This window comes from Heloderma suspectum, chromosome 4, assembly GCF_057233095.1.
Source record: "Heloderma suspectum isolate Gila_16-S chromosome 4, 16-S_ref, whole genome shotgun sequence".
Taxonomy (NCBI): domain Eukaryota; kingdom Metazoa; phylum Chordata; class Lepidosauria; order Squamata; family Helodermatidae; genus Heloderma; species Heloderma suspectum.
Window position 1 is genome coordinate 115461691 of NC_139461.1, and position 22485 is coordinate 115484175.

Consider the following 22485-nt stretch of genomic DNA (forward strand, 5'->3'; position numbering starts at 1 on the left):
CATTGGATTCAACCCATAGATGACATCAGTCCTCCAGCAGAAGGGACACTACTGGCAGAATGGATTCTTCCTCCCCACTGCAGCCCCTGAAAACTTCTCCAGAGGGTTAGGGGAATCTCCAAAGCAGATCTGGGGGGGCAGGCAGGTGCTGGGGGAAGGAGAAAAAGGGGAAATCCATTATGTGAGCAGAAGTTCATTCACGCGATATTGGATGCAGTTCTATGCCTCATTTCTGTGGGGGCACAATAGGTGAAATCAAGACAGCCTCTTTAAGGAACAGAAGGTACACAGAAGTAAAAGGTTGCCAATTCCTGCCCACTCAGAGCCACATGTCATGCCAAAGGTTTCCCCAACCTGTTGAAGCAGTTTTTCCAAGAGCAGTTTTTTCAAGGGGTTTCAGTGGGAAGGAAGCAGGAAAGCCCCACTACACTCTAGATCCCACCCAATATAAAAAGGAGCAACAAACATAAATGTAAATATTAATGGTCTGCTTTCCACTGGAATATATTACTCCTTAGAAATAACCTTTTAGGATACCACAGTATCTTCAAAATATGCTCGGAGGAGCATTCTGCCACCATCGTAGATACTGGCTGCAATTGATTTTGATTAAATGTAAGAACATACATAATTTAAAATATGACTGCTCCTCTGCAGAAATGAAAATAACATTTATTGTGTCTGGCAGTGATAGAGTGTATCCATTTCTCAGAATGAAACATTTTGTTTTCTAGCTACAGCTAAGGATGTAATTCCATACCCAGATACCTGGGAGTATGCCCCACTAAAACAAAAGGACTTCTTCTGAGAAGACATAGAGAGATCCCTCCACCACAACCACCAGCAACCCTTGGGAGGACCCCAGATGCAACCTGAAACAACCTCTATACCTGGTAGAGCCTAAACTGAATGTCTGCAGCCTCTTCCCACCATCCACCTTAATACAAATCAAATGCAGACTCCATGGCTTAAACATCAGCCACTTGTTCCTCTGCTCCTCCCCCTTTTGCTTTGTTTTACCATCCTACCTCATGAAGAGCTCCAGAGAACTTGAAAGTTTGAAATTATTTTGTGACCTCTGAATTGGCCTAATAAAGGTATTACGGTGATATGACTTTTAAAGACATTATACCAATGAAGAACATAACATATATGTTCATTTAATTTATATTCAAACCACTAGATAGTTTGTGAAGTTATATTAGTGTTTTAAATTAACAATACTGTTCGATAAGTCTTTCCCTGTGCCTCTTTTACACTGATAGTTTTATTTCCTTGAACTGCTCAATACTTTAAACTGTGGGCAACAAACATATATCTGCTATCGCATTGGATTTTGGTCTGCACAAGGAAACAGACTATTATATTAGGTTTATGAATGAGCTCTTGCTAGCAAATTGTGCAAAACAATTATGTATAAGGAACATAGAGTCAAAACTAAAAATAAATCCTGGGAAAAATGTATTTCTGTTCCACACAATTTAAATATTGTATTAATTTCCCTTTGTTCCAGTCTTTGTGGTTACTGTGGAGTTGAAGAATGTGAGCTTAAACACACATGCACCCCCCCCACAAAAAACTTCTAACAGATCATGACTGAAGTCCCTGAAGTCAACATGAATTTGAACGAATATAGTTACCAGAGAATGCTAAAGATTAATTTCCCTCAGCTGAATTCCCCTTCTATATTTGGAATTCAGAAGAATTCCAACTATAGACGTATGTCTGAAATTTAATTTCTGATTGAAGTAATCATCCTCTTATCAAGATTTTCTGAAGATGTTCAAACAAAAAAAAGCCCTAGAGTTCCCAGCATTCCCAAGCCAGCTATTCCCTACTGGGAATTGTAGGACTTTTTTCTGTCTAAACATGCCTAGGATTGCACCCTAAATTCTCTCATAAAGTAAGACAAATATATAACATACATAAGCCGATGAAATAAAGTAGAACTTATTAATATGGCAATCTTAATACACCATGTAGCACAGGCTAACATGTATGTACTTCTAATTTTTCTGAGGTTGTAAAGCTAGGGATATTGTACATAACTACTGTAGGGCTAAAAATTGCTTCTACAGCTGAAAAAAGTAGGACTTGGGTAAACCTAATTTAGTATACTTCTGAATATTTCTATTTTAATTTGGAATAGAGCTTTATGGATATGTTTCCTGTTTCTTTTTTTGCCGTATCTTACAGCTTATGCAATAAAGTTTGATTCAATGAAAATATCAAATGATTTCTATTTTCAAATGATATAATGTAACAAATTGGCCACATTCGGATACCATGGCAAGACAAGAAGAAAAGCCTGGCTTATGACTCTGGCTTGTCAAGAGAGAAATCCAGATTTCCTGGTTCAGACATCAAGCTAAACAAACCACGGATGGAGAGTCCCTGGCTTGTTCAGCTGCTCGCACTGGAAGGAGGAGCCAAGCGGGAGTGACAGAACACACATGATCATTCATGGGCAGAATTCAAATGAATTCTGGCTTACTATGATGAGCAAACTGGGCCATTATATAAAACAGTCATTTGCATAATAGTTCACATATTTAAAGAATAATACCATGATAGGAAAGAGATTTCCAACATTTTCCAGCCTATATTCTTGAGCCATCTGCTGGCATATCTGTTTCACTGCAGTGGAATACAGTGTGGAATAGGCATATATTCTTGAACAGGATCTCACCTCTACCCTTCCAGGTGCCAATTTGACATTACAGAATTCACACATAGTAAAACTCAGCAATACTGTGGTAATAAAGCAACATTTCATTTGCTTCTGGAAACCTGCTATAGGGTACTGGTTACACTACAGATGGACTGTTTCAAAAGCTGCATTGTGCACCTAAGCGTTTCACAGTAAGCACTGGGTATTACCACCTCTCACGCTTTGTGTGATATATCTAGATATAAACCTTTCCTCTCAGCCTTCAGTAATATCCCATCTAACAGAAATATTAGCAATTCAATCTGAAAGAGAAGAACTCTCGTATCCAAGATGTACAACGTATCAAATTATTCTGTCTCAAGGGTATGTGAATTACACCACATCCTAACACATTGGCCACACTTCAAAACCCTGCACATATACAGCTCTCCCGCTGTCAGCTCTTTCAAATGATCACATCATGTACCTCTTCCCCCTTTCTATAGTGTGTAATAGGGCTGCCAGATATTACACTAAAGTAAGTCACACTGATTTTAATAGAACTTTCATTTAAGCATGTTTATAATCACAATCTTCGTATTCGAGGATATATAGAAGGTCTTCTACAAAAACACTGACCGAATTCAGCATCATATAATATAATAATAATAAACATTTTTTACAGGATGCACAATAGTATATTATTGAAATCCAGCTTTCAAACCGTATTTTTTCTTTCATTGAAAATGAGGCAAGTCAAACATGGGCCATAATCTTTACTGCACTAAAGACTGCACGAACAAAATAAAATTAAACACTGGGGGGTGGGGAGTATGACTGGGCGGTAGTTAATGTCTGGGATCCAAAGAAACATGACTAGAAGGAGAAAATGTATTAATGCTGTTCTGTTACACAAGCTAATAGAAGACTTCAAGTGCGGTATCACCGTACCATAATTAGAGTTGTGTTACAGCATGAGAAGTGTGAATGAAAAATACACAGTATGTATAAACTATATTATGCTAGAAAAGGACATTGAGAAAGTTTGTGCAATGTCTTGAACAAGACGTTGCACAAACAGAATAACTTATTTGGATTTAGGATCACTTTCCCGACATAGTATCTTCCTTTGGATCGAAAAGTGTCTTTGTGAGAAGAGGCAGTATTACTCCCTTTCTGAAGAGAGAGAGAGGAAGACAGGGCAAAAACTTCTTGGTTCCAGATCTAGCAAATTATTACCATGCTTCCAATATTCCATACTTGATTAAGATGCTTGAGTGCATGACAGCAGGCCCAGCTTAAGTCATTCTTCCATGATACCCATTGTCTCTAGATCTTTATCAGTTTAGATTCATACCCAGTTTTGGAATAGAGACCTCAGTTGCCCTGCTCAATGACTGACACTGGGAGACAGAGCAAGGAGAATCAATTGTGCCTATCAGTGGCTCTACCCTTTTAAAGACACAGAATATACGGAATTTATACAAATACATATAAAATCATTCTACAGGTATCTAAATACACTACAAATATTAATTTAAATAATATATATTTAGTTGTACTATATAAATTTATATATTCTATAAAACAGAGTAAATACATTTGAAACATGATGCACACAAACAAACCAGGAAGTAAATTTCAGGAGTTATAGAGATGTAAATTTACATCAAAGTAGAAGTTCCTATATTTATCAATATCTAAATTATATCTTGTGGTTGTTGTTTTTTTTAAAAAAATAGATAAATAACAACTAAATGCCAGGAAAACATTCTGCGTTTTGTCTGCCATCTCTTAATCATATATTAGTTAATTCTACCATTTCAGATTTTATACAGCAACTATGGGGGGGGGGGGGCTGAGGCTTATTGCCCATCTCTGATCTAATACAATTTTTGCAGTAGTATGGGTTGATATTTAGTAAACCAGCACTTTCTCACTAGCGTTAACAGTACCAAATAAATTATGTGGTAAGAGACCTTTGTAATATCTTCTGTTCAACATTAAATATTCAAAGGATAACAAATTACTTATTTTAGCATTGCAGTCGTGGCCCCTAAGTTATTGAACTCCCTTCCTAGAGAAGACACTGTATTCCCCTCTCCCCTCTCTTTCAGGAGATGGGTAAGACTATTTGGAGAGCGGGGGACACTTGCAGTTTTGGAGACATGTACTGTAAAACCAAATATATTACCCTCCTCCAAGGTCTCAGATTTATGTCATAGAAAAGATTAGAGTATTGCATATATTATGGTTTTATGATGAACAGAGGCAAGTGAATAACATCCTCAAATCTCAGTGAAATCCAATATGAAAGGACAGAGAAATGGGAATCAGTTTGCAATAAACACTGAAGAAAATGATAGCAAATGTAAGAATTCTGCAAACATGGGGATGCATTTTTCCCAAAGTTTTTCTCTTAAAGCACATACTTTGTTTAAGGTTACAAAGCAAACACAATTTCATTAGAAGCTCTTTATATTTCCATAAGTTAGTGGTCAGCCAGCAACAGCTATCAACTTTGCTCCCCCCTGATTAGGTAGAAAGTGAGAAGCAATAGGCATACAGTTGAATCCAGATTTACCTTTTGACAAATGGAAGGGCTCCTTTCATTCAGGGAAGAGACGGAGATCTAGCAGAGGGTACTACTGGAGGGAAGGGGGAGGCAATTTTCACAGATTTCCCCTTCCCCCTGCAGCTCCCAGCACCACCTCTCACACTGTTCTGGAGGGTTCCCTGATTCTTTGGAGCAGTATGTCAGAGGGCACAGGCTGCTGCAGGGAAATTGGCGTAATTCCCCAGAGAGTCTGAATATAACCACAGTACTATTAAAATAATCTGGATTTTCTCTGGTAGTATATACACAAGTATTTCTGATCATATGATCCTAAAAAGGGATGTCTAATTTTGAGGTGACATTAGGAGAACTGTAATAGAACTGGTTCACTGTTGAACAAGCAAATATGCGGATGGGTTTTTACCATCTCACACAGGAACAAAAGAAACAATTTTGCTTAAAAGACTTCATAGGCTGCAAACATAAACATACTTGCAATAACTTGCATTTCAGGATCCAGTACACAAATTACATCAAAACCTACAATAATTTTGGATATCATTACCACTAATTGATAATTTATTTTCAAAGCACTAATACAATCAATATAAAATACTTTTCAGTCAAATTAACTTTAGCACTTATCATTTACCTTTACTGATAATTATTTTTAAATAATATAACCATGCATCAGTGGCATTCTTGGTAAAGATTATCTTTTTAAAAATGTTATCATTTGCACAGAGGGAAATTAAAACATGAATAGCACAAGAGAAACTATTTTATATGCCTGTATTTAGATTTCTTGTGTCCAAATTGGAAACAAATTTACTTGGAACAAAGTCTCACTTATTCCAGCGAAACTTCTTTCTGAGCACACATATTTCAGATGCAGTACAAACATGTTTGTCTAGCTCTATCAACTTTTTAAATATTTGTTTACCTTTCTGGAATGACAGAAAGAAATATTAGTAGTGCTCAATCTAGCATACCATTTAAGCGACTTTGAAACAAATATGAGAACAGAACAAGCATTAGATACTATATTCCACACACAAAAATTAGCAGAAACTTTACATATAAAAAACATAAATGACATTATAGTCTTATGTCTACATCCTTCCTTTAGTGTATGGAATTTTAATAAGATCCCTTCGGTAAAAATCTAATGCAAACAAAATGTATATTAACAACCAGGACGTTTGGCAGTTTCCTCCCAAACTCTGACAGCCAGGCTGCCAATTCCAGGCTAGTACTGACCCACCTATATGAATATGAGGTTCCTAAATTATTAAACATGCACGCATACACACCATGTATTATACAGGCCTTACACAAAATCTGCAAGAAACCTACTTTTGACTCACATCCTAGCTTTCATTTCACCAGCGCTGCAAAAACATCTAGGCAAAAGCATCTAGCACTGCAAAAACATCTTAAAAACATCTAGGTTGTTTAGCACTCCACAAGACACTGCTGAAGTAACTGTAGCTGATCATTATTCAGTACACCTGAGCAATTCTAATCCAGTTTTAAAGAAATCAGCTCCCTAAAAGGAAATGGATCTCTTCTGTCTAGACATCCACTTCCCCCACTCCATTTCTACTCGTATATGAAATAGTTTTATCTGCCAGAGAGGGAACACACAGTTGTTTGACTCAAGTTGTAAATATTAACCAACTAATATTTTCCTTCATGTGTGATAATATATTAGATTCTATTACAATAAGATCTGAAATTACTCTATTGTAGGTTTCTTGCTGTTCATAATTAGCTGGGAGTAAGCCCCACCGCTCAATGGCACTTGCCTCTAAGTAGACATATATAGGATTGTTCCATACCTCATTTAAAACGTAAGAGCTGAGCCCACCCTTCAAGGTTTTCAGTAAAATAAGATACCTAATCTATTCTTTACAAAAATGTTTATAGTAAAATGTGAAACCAACTCTTCAATTGTATGTCAGTCATATATAAGCAGCCTGTGGAGAGGGTTACATCCCTGGACACTTTAACAAATCAAATTACAAAATAAATCAGAGAACTCCATATGCAATTCACACACAAAATTGCCAGAATCAGTCAAGATGCATTCATAAGGCTTCAGAGACTTCAGGTTGGCTACATTCAAACACAACAATAAAATATGGTTTTGTGTTAAAAGAATGAGGTGCAGCAAGCCTTGGGATCATGTGCTTTCCTCTCCCTGCACCACCACTTCTTCTGCCATGGCCAAAAGGAGATCAAAAGCTTCTACTTCCATTTTAAATTAACCACAGTTTAGCATGTCATCCAAACTCTAAACTGTGGTTCATTTTACCTATGGTTAGTTGAAACAAGTCAGCTTCATAAACTATGGTTTGAAGGTGGATTATTTCAACTAACCATAGGTAAGATTAACCATATCTAGGTTCAGATGACACAACTAGCAGCCAGATAGAAGCAAAACTTCCTAACTCCTCCTTGAAGCCTCATGAGAGGGGGAGAGCAGTTTTTTTCTTATTTTGGCCATGGTTTAGCATTATGTCTGAATGAGGCCATTTTCTATCCCTTCCCCAATAATGCTTCCAAACAAAATCAAAGCATTAATCTAAAATGAATACAAATGTGTTATTACAAAATATATTTTCTTTATTTGGAGCACAACAAAATTCCACTCCATGCTTTATTGTTTCACCAAGCTGAAAAGAGCATTCTCGTTGTTCGAATTGTTTTAGGGGGCACAATTTGGCAAGAAAAAAGTGTGTATGAACTGGCTTATGGAAGAATACAGTGAGAGAGCAGGGTGGGGTGGGTGTGGGGAAGAAGTAGCTAGGATAAAAGTAACAGAGGTATCAATTCAGCGAAACAGGAATGTATATAGGGTACCTAAATACCTAAGCAAAGTTTATTTGCCAGGCTGTCTTAGGGGCAGGTTCCTATGATCACGTCTACATAAAAAATTGCCCAAGTTAACTTTTCCAAGGGATTTTTATCTGGTAAACCAATCTAGTCAATATTCTGACACAGATCAAGATTGCCACAGAATATACATTAGCTACAAACAAGAAAGCTTTCAGGAATATGGCTGGTTGATGTTTGAGCATCTACAGGGTTGATTCTCCACGCCCAAATCTACTAAATAAATATAGCAGCTGTTAATGATACTGCCAATGAAATAAGCTTACTTCCAATGAAATAACCATTTGCAAGATTTAGTATTCTCTTTCTTTTGATGTTTCTAATAAAAGGTTGGACTGTACTGATGTTTCTATTAAAAGGTTGCTTTACTGAGGTATAGCTCAAGCCATAAGAAAACAACAGCTGCTGCTTACCTTAAGTAAACAAAGTGGAATTCTCCTACCTAAAGATACCCTGAAAGGTGTTTTAGAAATTGGGCAAGGGCAAAGAAAGAGCTTCTAAATACCTGAAAGAAATCTTATCATCTATTGTTCAGAAAGGAATTGTGATAAACAGACTAGTTCCTTCAAAAACAGGAGGGGGAGCCAATTTAAGATCTCATAAAAGACACTGGGCAGTTCTTTGGCACAATAAAGGAGTTCATTGGACAGGAGCTCAACTTCTGCCATGACAGTATTAGACACTTCTCTCAGTGTGACCTATGTGGTCTCAGAAATGCTCTGGAACAAATTTTAATACTTTTTAATACTAGGTTTCAGGCTGGATTAATGGGAACCTGCCACCATTTAATCCTTTTATTTACAACCAGTCAGGGGTGTAAAACAGAAGATCTATGCACACCTTTCTTATCATTCATCTGGCTTTCTAATAGTAATATTTAACACTTCTCTGTATTAAAGTTAAAAAATCTCCAAGCAGCAGGAAGGCTTAGGAGAGGAGGATGTCGGAGCTCTTGAATAACCAGGAGGCAAAACAAAGACAGTAAGCAAAAGTAAAATTTATGAAAACTGGAACATAACAAATTCACACATCTAATAAAAGATCAATAGGATTCCCACTAGTACATTGCTCTAGGTTACACATTAAAAGCTAGGGGATAGAGCTTATAAGGCTGCAATCCTAAACCCACTGTATTGAATGGGATTTACCCTACGGAGTAAGTCCCATTCAATACAGTAGTATTTATTTCTGAGTAAGCACAATAGCTTACCTCAGCTCATAAAGACCTTACATTCAGATATGTAGACACTATGTCAGAAAAAGGTGAGCACAAAAGGAAAGCAGCTAGTTTAAGTCTTATTCGCCAATTAGCACCTGCAGGAATCAGATTGGGAAAATTATATGTTGACTGCATTCAATAGACGGACCCCAGAGACAAGAATACAGCTAGATAAGTCTAGAAATCATAACTTCTGACCCAATGCAAATTTGGCAGGCCAAGCTGGTTGCATAATTATTACATAATGGTGAGAAAAAGTTTGTGAACCCTAATGATAATTATGGAAATCCCATAGTTTTACTATGATAGCCTTTGTGAATCAAAACCAGTCCTTTTCTAAATAACCAGTAGGATTTATATTAATGAATTCCATGTCTTGTGAAATAAAATTATGTATAAATTAGGCAAACAATGAGTACTTAAGAGTCAGGATATGTGTGAAGTAAGTGAACTCCTGGTTGCATCAGCTCAATTAAAAGCAATAATTAGAATCAGGTGTTTAATTAGGTAGATCTTCAGCGGTGAGTTTGGGAGGACCCACCCTATAAAAGGATAAGAAACTTTGTGAGGCTGGTCTTCATCATACGGTTGTCTGGGAACACGTCATGCCATGATAAAAAGACATCTCTGAGGAACTCAGAAAAGCAGTTATTGCTGCTCAACAGTCTATAAAGGGTTACAAAACTATTTCTAAGGATTTGGGGCTCCACTATCAGATAGATAGTCTACAAATGGAGAAGATTCAAGACCACAGTCACTCTACCCAGGAGTGGTCGTCCTACCAAAATCTCTCCAAGAACAAACTGGTGCATAATCCAGGTAAGTCAAAAAGAACTCCAGAGTAACATCCAAGCATCCGCAGGGCACTCTCGCCTTGGCTGATGTGAGTGTTCATGATTAAATGATCAGAAAAAACTGAACAAGAATGGTGTTCATGTGGGGATAGCCAGGAGAAAACCACTGCTCTCTAAAAAGAACATTACTGCCTGTCTGAAGTTCACTAAAGTTGATCCCCAAAACTTCTGGAACAATGTTCTCTGGACAGACGAGTCAAAGGTAGAACTTTTTGGCCTCAATGAAAAACGTTATGTTTGACGACAAGCAAACACTGAGTTCAAACAGAAGAATCTCATCCTAACCATAAAGCATGGTAGTGGGAATGTGATGGTTTGGGCCTGCTTTGCTGACTCAGGACCTGCACAGCTTGCCATCATTGACACAACCATGAATTCCGCAGTGTATCAGAAGATTCTAGAGGAGAATGTCAGACCATCCATCTGTGAGTTGAACCTGAACCAAAAGTGGGTCACGCAACAAAACAATTATCTTAAACATATAGGCCGATCTACAAAACTATGGCTGCAAAAGACAAAATTCCATGTTTTAGAATGGCCTGGTCAAAGTCCGGATCTAAACCCCATTGAAATGTTGTGGCAGAACCTGAAGCGAGCTGCTCATGCAAGGAAGCCCTCAAATGTCATTGAACTGAAACACTTCTGTAAGGACAAATGGGCCAAAATTCCTGAAAACCGACATGATAGGCTAACTGTTACAGGAAATGTTTACTTGAAGTCATTGCTGATCAAGGAAGCGCTAGCACGTACTGAATCTAAAGATTCACATACTTTTTCACACATGGATAGTGAATGTTGAATCAGTTGTGGATAAATAAATGTTGAAAAAGCATCATGTCTCTGTGTTATTTGTTTACCCAGGTTATCTACTGTTCTTTATCTAGGATTATCTGGTTAGATTAAAATCTAATAACATTTTAGGTTGGAAATATCTGACAATTCTAAGCAGATCACAAACTTTTTCTCACCACGGTACCGATCAAGCATATCTTTGGAACCTCCTCATCTATAAAAAGGAGATATTCAAAGAGGACACAAACACATGCTATGTACATATACGTTAGGGAAAAAAAGCACACACGCTCAAAGACCAGTTTTGTATACAACCTGCTCAACATTTATTTAATGCCAACAGTCTGTAAGCACTACAAAAGCACCTTCATTTCACAATTACTAGAAATCTGCTTTAAAAAGGGGGAGGGGAGATCAGTACTATGTGAATGTGTTAAGAGCTGTTCCATGCCTACAAAACTTTAGTGCTTATTATTATTCTCATATTCTAACCAGCCAAATCTATGGCTCCAGTATCTAGTAAACTTTACTTTATTTTGTCCTTTTAAATCATATAGAATTAATTTTCAGACAAAATGAGAGTTTCTGTACTCTACACAATACATTCTTTTTTTACAGATATTTTTTATTGATTTTCTTACAAAATTGATACAATACATCATTATAAACAAACAAACAAAATGTTGCCTTTGCCACAAGTTGCTATGGAGAGTGTAACACATACAGTTGAACTTAAGGTATTCTTAGTACATACGGAATGCAGTTTAGAAGTGAGAAAATCAAAGGAAGCAAGTCTCAAAATACACACAATAATTCAACAGTATTATCTATTGTACAATGTCTAGTGGAAATTTGTCTAGAGTAACTCAATTACAGGAAGTCAGACATAAAAGCTCCGGTTTCCGGCTAGTACAGTAGTGGCACAAATGTCAAAAAATGACAGTGATTTCAGAAACACATTAAATCCTTCAAGCATTTCCCCTAACTCAATCAAGTTGTCACTGTTATTTAGTTGACACTTACTCTGACCAATAACTTGACGTAAATTATTGTCCTCAAATTAAATAGAGTGCAAGATTTGCTTTTACTAAAGGTCACAATAGTATTTTTTGATTACAAATAACTAGGCACTCTCACATGGCTCATTTAAGCAGCTTTATCATTATATATATATATATATATATATATACACACACACACACACACACACACTACCCTTATTTCCATTCAGTCCCTCCTCAAGACTCATCTTTTCCAGGAAGCATTTGGATCATCCTCCAGTCCCTGTAACTTACTGTCACTCAGTCATAGTATGTGTAACTGGAATGATCATATATTCTCCCCCTGCTCATCCTTGCCTCTATATCGCCCTTCCTCTGTCGTTTCCTGTTATCTATTTTAGGTTATAAGTCCCTTGGGATAAGGATGTGTCACACCTGATCTTTGTGAAGCACCATGTACGTAGATGGTGCTATTATTAAAGAGGCACAGGAGTGCCCTTTAGTTAAGGTGGGTCATAAAAACAAGTTCCACCATTATAAGCCCCAAATTTCTATTGCTTATAAAAATAACACATGTTTAGCTAATAATGTGAAACTTGGATCTACCTGATGAGCTCTAGAGTTATATAAAATTTCAAAGCAATCTGATAAAAATTGCCACAGGTACAGCAACTTAAAAAGTGCTGAAAATGACATATCTGTACTTTTTACTCTAAGCTGTGGCTTATCATTCATATATTTCTTTCAAATTTTGGTGAAATCTACTGATGTCCTTTATTCAGGTTTGTAGAAGAGATGGGCCTTTCATTGGTAATGTTTTCAGCAGCGGTTCAAGAGTTAAGGGTTTTCTGCCCCATAAAAGCCAATGGCAACAACTGCTGGAAAAATTATGCTGGGCATGGTCAGTTTTTACTCTGAAGCTAGAATGCTGCCAGTATTCCTGTGTTTGGAGAGGAATTCCAGTATTCCTGTCAGCTTTCTGACAGTGGGGGAGGGGTAGCAGGAAACTGTCAACTGAAATAAGAATGAGGCAATTTTGAAGGCTACGAAAATCACTCTCCTTTCAGTTATTTATTTATTTATTTATTTATTTTTCAGAGCACTGCAATAATACATTACCTTTTTATAAATGAGGGAAATTCAATTATCAAAAAGCCTGCCAGTTTAGGACACAGTTAAGGCTATCTCATGTTGGCTCAAGCAATACTTTATTTTACATTTCACATTAACGTTATTTTATTTAGGGAGCAATCCTATGTGGAGATGCAGCCACCTCCGAACTTGGAGGCGACTGCCTGTCCAATGCTGGGCAGGCGGAGCACAGAGGGGACCTTCTCCTCCATGCTCCGGCCACCCTGAACTCACAGCTAGACGGCCAATTTCGGCTGTCTAGCAGTGGGACTTTGGGCGGGGGGGGGGGAGCCGGACAACGCATAGGAAGCATCATACCAGCACTTCCGCACTCCCCGCCCTGCCACCAGGAACACCCCCCTTTGCCCCACTCCACGCTGCTCATCTGACCATGGAACCCGGGGATGATCCGTGCTGCCTATGAGGCAGCGGCGGAGGGGGCGGGGAGGCGGTTTGCCGGGAACTGACCTCAGAGTGCAGGCTCCGAGGTTGGGTCCCAGAAACCAAACAACCTATTGCCATCTAGCCGCTGTCTAGTGGCCATAGGATTGTGCTCTTATTTATTTATACATTTCAAAAAATTTCTATCTTTTCATTTAAAAAAAATCCCAAAGCAGTTTACCATATAATATCATGATAAAATACAATAAAATCAATCTTTAAAATAATGACAAAAAATACAATAAACAATAAAATATCAATTAAAATAACTAAATGTAGTTGACAATACTAGTGGTCAGGGAAATGCCTTTAAATTTTTGTGAACTGCCCAGAGAGCTTCAGCTATTAGGTAGTATAGAAATAAATGAATAAATAAATAAAACACTGTAAATAAATCAAGGATATGGTTTCAAAGGAAATTACAAATACTATTTCTCATACACTATTGTCAGGCAAAGAAACAAATTCAAAAATGTGATATAGTCTGGTCGATAGATAACAGCCACACCAAACTTACTTGCCTCAGCATTTTCTCCAACATACAGATCAAAAGTGTCAAACTAAAACTTCTAGCTTCTATTGCAGCCCAGAAAACCATGGAGATTTATTGGGTTTCATCATACCAAATCTGGGACCCCGTGAATGGCCTGGGAATGCCACATGTGCTAGGATTGCTTAAGCCAAGCAGGTGTGGACCTGATCAGCAACCTGGAAAGGACACTATCACCCCCTTGATGAAAATGCTGAGGATAATCTTTCCATTGAGACAGGGAGCAGTCAAACAAAAATGTGATGTAAATAATACATGACTTCAACTACCCTCCCATCAAATAAATGCATGTTTAGAGCCCTACAAAGAGACATTTCTAGATAGATAGGGCAAGCTGATAATTAGCAGGTACCAGTTAAAGATAATCTTTAAAGCTTTTGTGTTGTTCACAATTCCTACCCACACTCTTATTTATTGTGTTAGATCATGGCTAATATCAACAGGATTCTTCATAGCTAGAAAGGTAAGTGACTGAGCCCTTTACCAAGTAAGAAAAAAGAGTGCCATGATTGGTAAGTATCAGACTTGTGTATTCCTGTGTGTGATAGGACTAGAGGATAAGACTAGAATGACAGTTGAGGTTACATGGTTTGGTTTTGTTTTGTTTTTAACGAAGAATGGGGCAAATGTCTGAATCATGGCTCCACACATAACAGCCATGAAACCCTATGACAAATTGCTAAATGGTACAATCCTATGCATGTTCAGACAGACAAAAATCCTCCAGGTTGGGAATGCTGAGAGTTGTTGGGCTTTTTCTGTCTAAATATGCATAGGTTTGCACCCAAAATGTGTTGATAGTTTTAATTCCAAATTAAAATGTTATAAACTTCAGCTACAGCTGATCAGTACCAAACGGTCGATTAACATGTCATTCTTTTTATGAATTAATTCTGTCACATAAATCAATGTTTCCAAAATGGTATATATCAAGACACATCAGTGAACTGTGGAAACCTGGGTGCCAGCTATTGGGGAAATGCAGGACAAGGAGCTAGAAGATGTCTGGTTCAGGACTTCAAAATGACAAGAGGGCCTTAACAAACACAACATTCCAGTGATAGTACTGCTTGGTAAAAGGGGCCACAATCCACTGCAGTACACCTTTCAAAGATACTTTCATTGTCATCTAACAGTCCAAAGTACATCAAACAAGCAACAGTCTATTCTTCAATCGTAAAGATTAGGTTTAAATTATAGATCATTAGTTAATTACATTACCATTTCAACTAGTGTCTGCTTTCACCTGCAGTGTCACTAGCTTCTCAGTACATGCATTCATACCCAGCGACTAAATTTCCTTTGATCAATGGCCAGCGGTGAATAAAAAAACTTAGGTGCCTAACATGTAGATTCTCATGTTCTGTGTGAAGGTTACCCAATATGCCAAATGTGCTCCAAAGAACTCACAGTATGTGTACTATGCTGTGTGCAGTAGCCATCTTTTCAGTAATTGAGAGTCCAGGGCTAGGGAGAAGGGAGTATTGGCGTCATGTTGCTGTAATTCCTGCCTGTCCCAGAAGAAAACTACATTGAGAAGAACAACGGAACAGTGATGGTTTTACACTACACATCTAGAAGAGTTGTGTCTGCCTCAGCCCAAATATACACACTGTTAGGCCATATCAGCTTCATTTTAGATCTGGAATTCTTACTGCCTTTCCACTATGGCACCAACATTTGCTTCTCCTCCAAATTTTAAAGGTCTGTTTTATTTTGGTGAGAGAAAATCAAGAGCAAAGTGCTTAGTGAAATAATGCATTCAGAATTTGCTCAAGAATTCACATCCCTACACATAGATGCATCCAGAGCAACTGAAATTATCTTCAGGGCTGGCATCTTATGAAACCCACCACTCAGGCCACTCTGGGGAAAGACTCTGGGGTTCAGGGTTATTAACAACTACCCCAGTGAATGGTATGTTGGAACACTCGGAGGCCTGTTATAACAATTTTGCAAGGCACTTCAAGAATAAAATCACCCAGCTTCATAACAATCTTAACACTACTATTATAACAGTTCCTGGTGTGGTGTCCAGTGCTCTGCCTTGTTCAGTTTCCTGGGATCAGTTTGAGCTGAGGATGTTCGACCAACCATATGCCTTCTCAACCCTTGCCCATCATGGCTGATTTGAACTAGCTGAGGAAGGTTGACCAGATGGATCCAGGGAGTGGTAAATGCATAACTGAGTGAAAGAATGGTGCCTACTGCCCTTAAAGAGGCAGTGGTGCAACCATTTCTGAAAAAACCTTCACTTGGTCCAGAGATGTATATCAACTATCGCCTGGTCATTAATACCAAATAATACTTTTGGGGCAAGGTGCTTGAGTTAGTGGTGAATCCAACTTTCTTGGATGATACTGAATGTTATCTAGACCCATTCCAGTCTGGATTCTGGCCTAGCTATGGGACAGAACCGGCCTTGGTCTCCCTAAAGGATAACCTTTATTGGAAAAGGAACAGAGGGAGTGTGACCCTGGTACTCTTACTAGATCTCTCAGCAGCACTGTTTTTCAGTGGTTGCGCCCCTATAATCAGAGTAGGGATCAGAAAGTAGAACTGGGCAGCTGTACCTCTGCCCCCTGCCAATTATGTTGTGTGATGCCACAAGGTACCATTTGACTCCAATGCTATTTACCATATACCTTAAGCTGTTGTGTCATTAGGAGTTTAGGGTCAAGGTGGCACCAGTATGCTGATGACACTCAGCTCTATTTCTCCATTACATTTGAATCAGAAGAGGCCATGCATGACCTTGGCCAGCACTTAGACAAAGTTGTGGGCTGGATGAGGGCCAATCACCTAAAGCAGAATCCCAGTAAGATGGGTAAGTGGTTCACTGATCCAAGAATTAAGGAGTTTCTCGATGGATTTGCACTCTCCTTGAAAGAATGGATACACAGTTTAGGGGTGCTCTGACATTCATCATTGTCATTAGAAGTTCAAGTGATTTCCATGGCACAGAGCACCTTTTACCAACCTCAGCTACTATGGTACAGGACTGGGATAGCTTAAACACTGTGATCCATGCCCTGATAACCTCAAGAATGGACTACTGAACTGTAATGATCTCTATGTGGGGCTGCCCTTGAGGCTGGTTTGGAAGATGCAGCTACTGCAGAATGCTACAATGGGGCTACTGAATGGAGTGCCTTACCATGCGCACATAATACCTGTGCTGAAAGAGGTGCACTGGCTGCCAGTTTGCTACCAAGCCAGGTTCAAGGTATTATTATTGACTTACAAATAGGGATGGCCGAACTCACCCACTGCCACCTCGCACGCTGCTTGCCAAACCCTTGCTGGCACGCTGCTTGCCAAACCCAGCCGACCCTGTTGAGCATGTGGGATAAGCCACCGGATGGTCTGTGGGCACACAATGAGTGCCATCTTGCTGCTCCAGCAGCTGCCATTTTGCGCAAAATAGTGGCTAGGGTCTCTTCCATAAATCCCAATTTTGTGCAAAGGCAGATGTAATTAGGGCCATTTACACAAAATTACTGGCGTAAATGGTCTAATGAGTAATTTTGCTTAAATGGTCCTATTTAAAGTTGCCATTTGTACAAAATTGGGATTTGCGAAAAAGAACCTAGCCATCATTTTGTACAAAACAGCGGCGGCTGGAGTCCCTATTACCACCTGCCAACCCCTTGCAAGGAGAGACCAAGGGGTTGGCCAGCGGCGCAGGACTCCTGCCACTGCTGCTACCACCCACCAGCCCCTGGTTCTCTCCTTGCAAGGAAGGAGAACACGAGGGGTTGGTAAGCGGCGGTGGCAGGATTCCCCGTTGCCCACCAACCCCTCACTCTCTCCTTGCTAATTAATGCTTTTGTCCTTGTTTTCCACTCATTATTTTATCATGTTATCTATTTTCCCCTTTAATACAGTTTTTCACACACTGTTGCAATCTTATTTGGATATCTGGTCCACTTTTGTTGAAGCTTATGCATAATTGTTACAAAGTTGTATTTTCACACATTTCAAATGTATTCATTGATATGGATATATACAAATCCGTGTATGCATTCTCTTTTTCCATATTTTTCTTTTTATACACTTTTGCATGAGAAGAACATTTTATCACAATTTATATTCCACGACCCAGTTTGGATGATCATTTGAGGCTTAATAAACCATGGCCTATGAAGCTAGGAACAACCACCAAGGCCAAGCACTACTTCCTTGCCCCTTTCCTTCACCCACCACATGCTGGCTTTAGCCTAAAACCTTAAACCTGGCCTGGGTTGTATTACGCCAGAGTTCTCCATTCAGTCCTCTTTATCCAGAGAGGGAAGGGGAAGTGCAGCCCTGCTAATTCCGCTTGATCTCTCATCAGCTTTTGATACCATCAACCATGCTATCTTCCTGGATCAACTCCGTGGAATGGGCATTGGAGGCACTGTGTTACAGTGGTTCCGGTCCTACCTGCAGGACCATTTTCAGAGAGTAACATTGTGTGACCATTCCTCGGCCCCTTGGCAACTGAGCTACGGGGTTCCGCAGGGTCCCATCCTGTCCCCAATGTTGTTTAACATCTATATGAAGCCAGTGGGAGTAGTCATTAGGGGACTTGGAACCAAGTGCCATCAGTATGCTGATGACACAAAGATCTTATCTCCCTGAAATCTGAATCACGTGAGGCTGTGCAAATCCTGGATCAGTGCCTAAACGCAGTAATGGGCTAGATGTGAGCCAATAAACTGAAGATGAATCCTGGTAAATGGAAGCCCCATGGGGGAGTGGTTCCCAGGTCCAGGAGATAGGCTCACTGCCTGTTCTGGACAGGGTTGCACTCCCTTTGAAAGGTCAGGTTCATAGCCTGGGGGTGCTCCTAGATCCATCACTGTCACTGGAGGCCCAAGAGGCCATGGCGGCTTGGAGTGCCTTTTACCAGCTTCATCTGGTTCACCAGCTACAGCCTCTCCTGGACAGGGATAGCTTGGCCACAGTGGTACAGGCACTAGTAACCTCAAGACTGGATTACTGCAATGCACTCTATGTGGGGCTGCCCTTAACAGCACTCTGGAAGCTGGAGCTAGTGCAGAACACAGCAGCTCAGCTGTTATCAGGAGCTGCCCCTTTTCAGCATGCTGAGGGAATTGCACTGGCTGCCTATTCACTACCAGGCCAGGATTAAGGTTTTAGTACTAGCATAAAGGTAAAGGTGTCCCCAACCAGTCGTGTCCGACTCTAGGGTGCGGTGCTCATCCCCGTTTCTAAGCCGAAGAGCCAGCGCTGTCCGAAGACGCTTCCGTGGTCATGTGGCCGGCGTGACTGAACACCGAGGTAACGCTGTTACCTTTCCTGCCGAGGCGGTACCTATTTATCTACTTGCAATTTCTTGCTTTCGAACTGCTAAGTCGGCAGAAGCTGGGACTGAAGACGGGAGCTCACTCCGTCACGCAGCACTCAGGTATCGAACTGCTGACCTGCCGACCTTCCAGTCTGCAGTTCAGCGTCTTAACCACTAAGCCACCACGGCCCTCATAGTACTAGCATACAAGGCCCTAAACAACTTGGGCCAGGATACCTGAGAGAGCGCCTTCTCCCTTACCAACCTGCCCAATCACTCAGGTCATCAGAAAGCATTCTCCTGGTGGTTCCACATGGAGCTATGGCCTGACTGGAGTCCACCTGTAGCTTTCAGTGTGGTGGCTCCCTTCCTATGGAATTCCCTGCATCTGAGGTCAGGCAGGTGGCAACACAGGGTTGTTTTTGGTGCCTCCTGAAAACAACTCTTTTCCAGGAAGCCTTCCTTGGTTAACCAGCCTCAGTGTTATTGGCACTCTGTTTTTTTAAAGAACAATTTAAATGTAATATTTCATTGTTTTTATCCTTTGTTCATTTTATTTCTTGTTGTTCACCACTTCAGAATCTGTTTAGATGTGGAGCTGTACACAAATGTTGTAAATAAATAAATAAATGGTTCCCTCCTCCTTCCAGATGTTTGACATTCAAATAAATGATTGGGAGAGCAGAAAAAAGCTTTCATTATTATTGAAGGGGGGATGCCATTATTGTTCAACCAGTATTAGCTGGTCTTCAAGTAAAAGAAGCAAATCTTGGCTCATATTTAAACCTGATTTTCAGGAACTGTTGGTATAGCATAAAAGACAACTGACTGATTACCTTTCTGAGGCAAACTTACACAGGTGTGCCTATCAAACAACCATGACCACACTCATAAAACATTACGTTCAAGGAGAATGACTTTAACTTCCTTATAGTTAAAACTATAACCTTGGGGCCCCAGATCGGGGTGAAGCAAGCTAGGCCCTTGTACCATATTTTTGGTAAAAAGACTTGGATTTTACCAAAGTGAAGTGAGTCTAAACTGCATTAGGAAGTAATTTATAGATAGCAAGGATTCTGAGGAGTATTTTAAAGGAAGAGAGGGTGTTTGGCTGAACTGAAAGGGGAACGTGTTCAAACACAGAAAACAGCATGCAAGTCCAAAAGGTTCAGAGTACTAGAAGGGGACAAAGGGTTGAGTAAAGTAACTGAACAAGAAAAAAAAGTATGAGTTGAGAGCACAATTCGTTACTTGAAGCTGTTGTGCAAAATAACAGACAGGTAGCGCATACCGGGATTAGACAGTATTGCTATTGGACAGGCCCAGTTCAGCAGAGTTCAGTGCAACAAGTTTCCAAATGACTCCCATCTGAGGCACACATATTTGGAGTCCCATTGAACGTGGTAAACATGCATAGTTAGTTGCAAATGTCCTGGTAAATATGGACAGACTTAACTATCCTGAACAATTTCTATTTATTTGTTTATTTTATAACTACTTCAATCCTAGTAATGGAAATACCTTTGAAAATACTACAACTCATTTTTATAGCCAATATTTGAAGAATCCATTGCTTCCAGTTCTGAACTTTCACATTGATTGGTCATGCATGAGCTAGAAGTTTCTCAACTATTTTATATATTAGTTTGTTCCTTGAAGGTGTGATTTTCAAAAACTCCACATTTTTTCATTTGATGCATAAGATAAAGAGCCAAGTCAAAAGCAAGAGGAATCAGAAGTTAATGTTATATAAACAGCCTTACCACTGTTGTGCAGGAGTAATAATCTAGGCAGATTTCCAGGTCCTACTCCGGAATTAAACAACTGAAGATATGTATTGTGCAACAAGTGAAAGTGGTTTTCCAACATCCAGTCCCCAAGAACGTTGACTGTTTAGTAATTCCATTACTACTAATATCACTAGCTTGGCTACATTTGAACCATGGATCCTGCAACAGTATGAATTTGTACCATAACTTATTTTAAAACACTGCTCTTTCCTGAACAATTTCATTTTGGTACATAAAAACACACAGAAACTCACAATTTCAACAGACACAAAAATTTATTCTCCCATTAGCCAAGGGACTTAGGCCACTGGGAGGGTGCAGCCCCTACTTTCCAGGAATCAAGCTGTCAAAGTTCCACTTATGACCTGGACCCCCTGAGCCACCTCTTAAGGATCTCTTGCCTCCTTTAAGAGTCCCACCTTCCTTCTTTAAAACTTCTCCAGTAATGTGGCGTTTAGGCTGTAGACATGGGGTGACTGACACTCTAAACACAGGGTTTAACCACAATAGTTTACTAGTACATTTAAAGCTTTCAAATTACAATTAAATGTACTTACACAATAGAGCTGAGTGATACAAAAGGCATTAAAAGAAAATAAAAGTTGCAAAACACACATTCCTTTACCCTAGCGGTCCTTGGACTTTACTAGGCTGCTTCTTCCTGCTAACTCTTCAGACTCTGTCCTCACTTCAGGCTCTGGCTGTCTCTCTCTCTTGCTCTTATTCTTACTCTGGCTGCAACCTGGTCTTTCTGAGTCTTACTGGCTCTCTTGCTCTCTTGACATACCCTCCTCCCTCAAAACCAAAAGTACTACTTCAAACCTGTAGAAATTAAACTTAAGTGGAGAAATGAAACTGACTCTTTACTGGAGAAATGAAACTACTCCTCACAGGGTTACCCCATCCCAACAGAAAACTCCAGGACTCTAAGCCTGACTTTTTTTCCCCCTTTGCCTCTGTAGGCCTCAAACCTTCACACAAGCCAAGAGGGAAACCAACCTGGCCCATCCATTGGCCAGAGAAGGAGCAGTTGCAGGAAGCTCACTTCCTTCTCTCTGCCAGAAAGAATACTTGGCTCCAACTGCCTGGGATTGCAGAAGTAAGGAGAAAGAACACACTGACCCTGTCCATTGGCCAAAGGAACAAGAGCCACTAATTGCTATCCAAGCAAGCATACCAGCAATGTGCATTTAAATGTCATTTTCATTTGTAAGCCTGATGGCAGGGCCTGTCTCTTTTTTATTGATGTGCGCTGCTTTGAGGGGCAGTAATTGTCTATAAAGGAAGATAAAAATGCGGAAGCAAATAA

At 39.6% G+C, this 22485-nt stretch overlaps 1 protein-coding gene across 10 annotated transcripts in view; it reads right to left on the bottom strand.

The window, feature by feature from the left end:
- Positions 1-22485, bottom strand: part of GMDS (GDP-mannose 4,6-dehydratase) — a 453335-nt gene that overhangs the window by 425080 nt on the left and 5770 nt on the right. For 2 of the 10 annotated variants that reach the window (XM_084850475.1, XM_084850474.1), the window contains exon 1: positions 21734-22485. This exon is cut by the window's right edge and continues 5630 nt beyond it. The exons of 4 other annotated variants lie outside the window; for them this stretch is intronic. In XM_084850475.1, the coding sequence (XP_084706601.1) occupies positions 21734-21793 (60 nt within the window). In that variant the 5' untranslated portion in view covers positions 21794-22485. 4 more of the 10 variants (XM_084850478.1, XM_084850479.1, XM_084850476.1 and 1 more) reach the window with 3 other exon arrangements.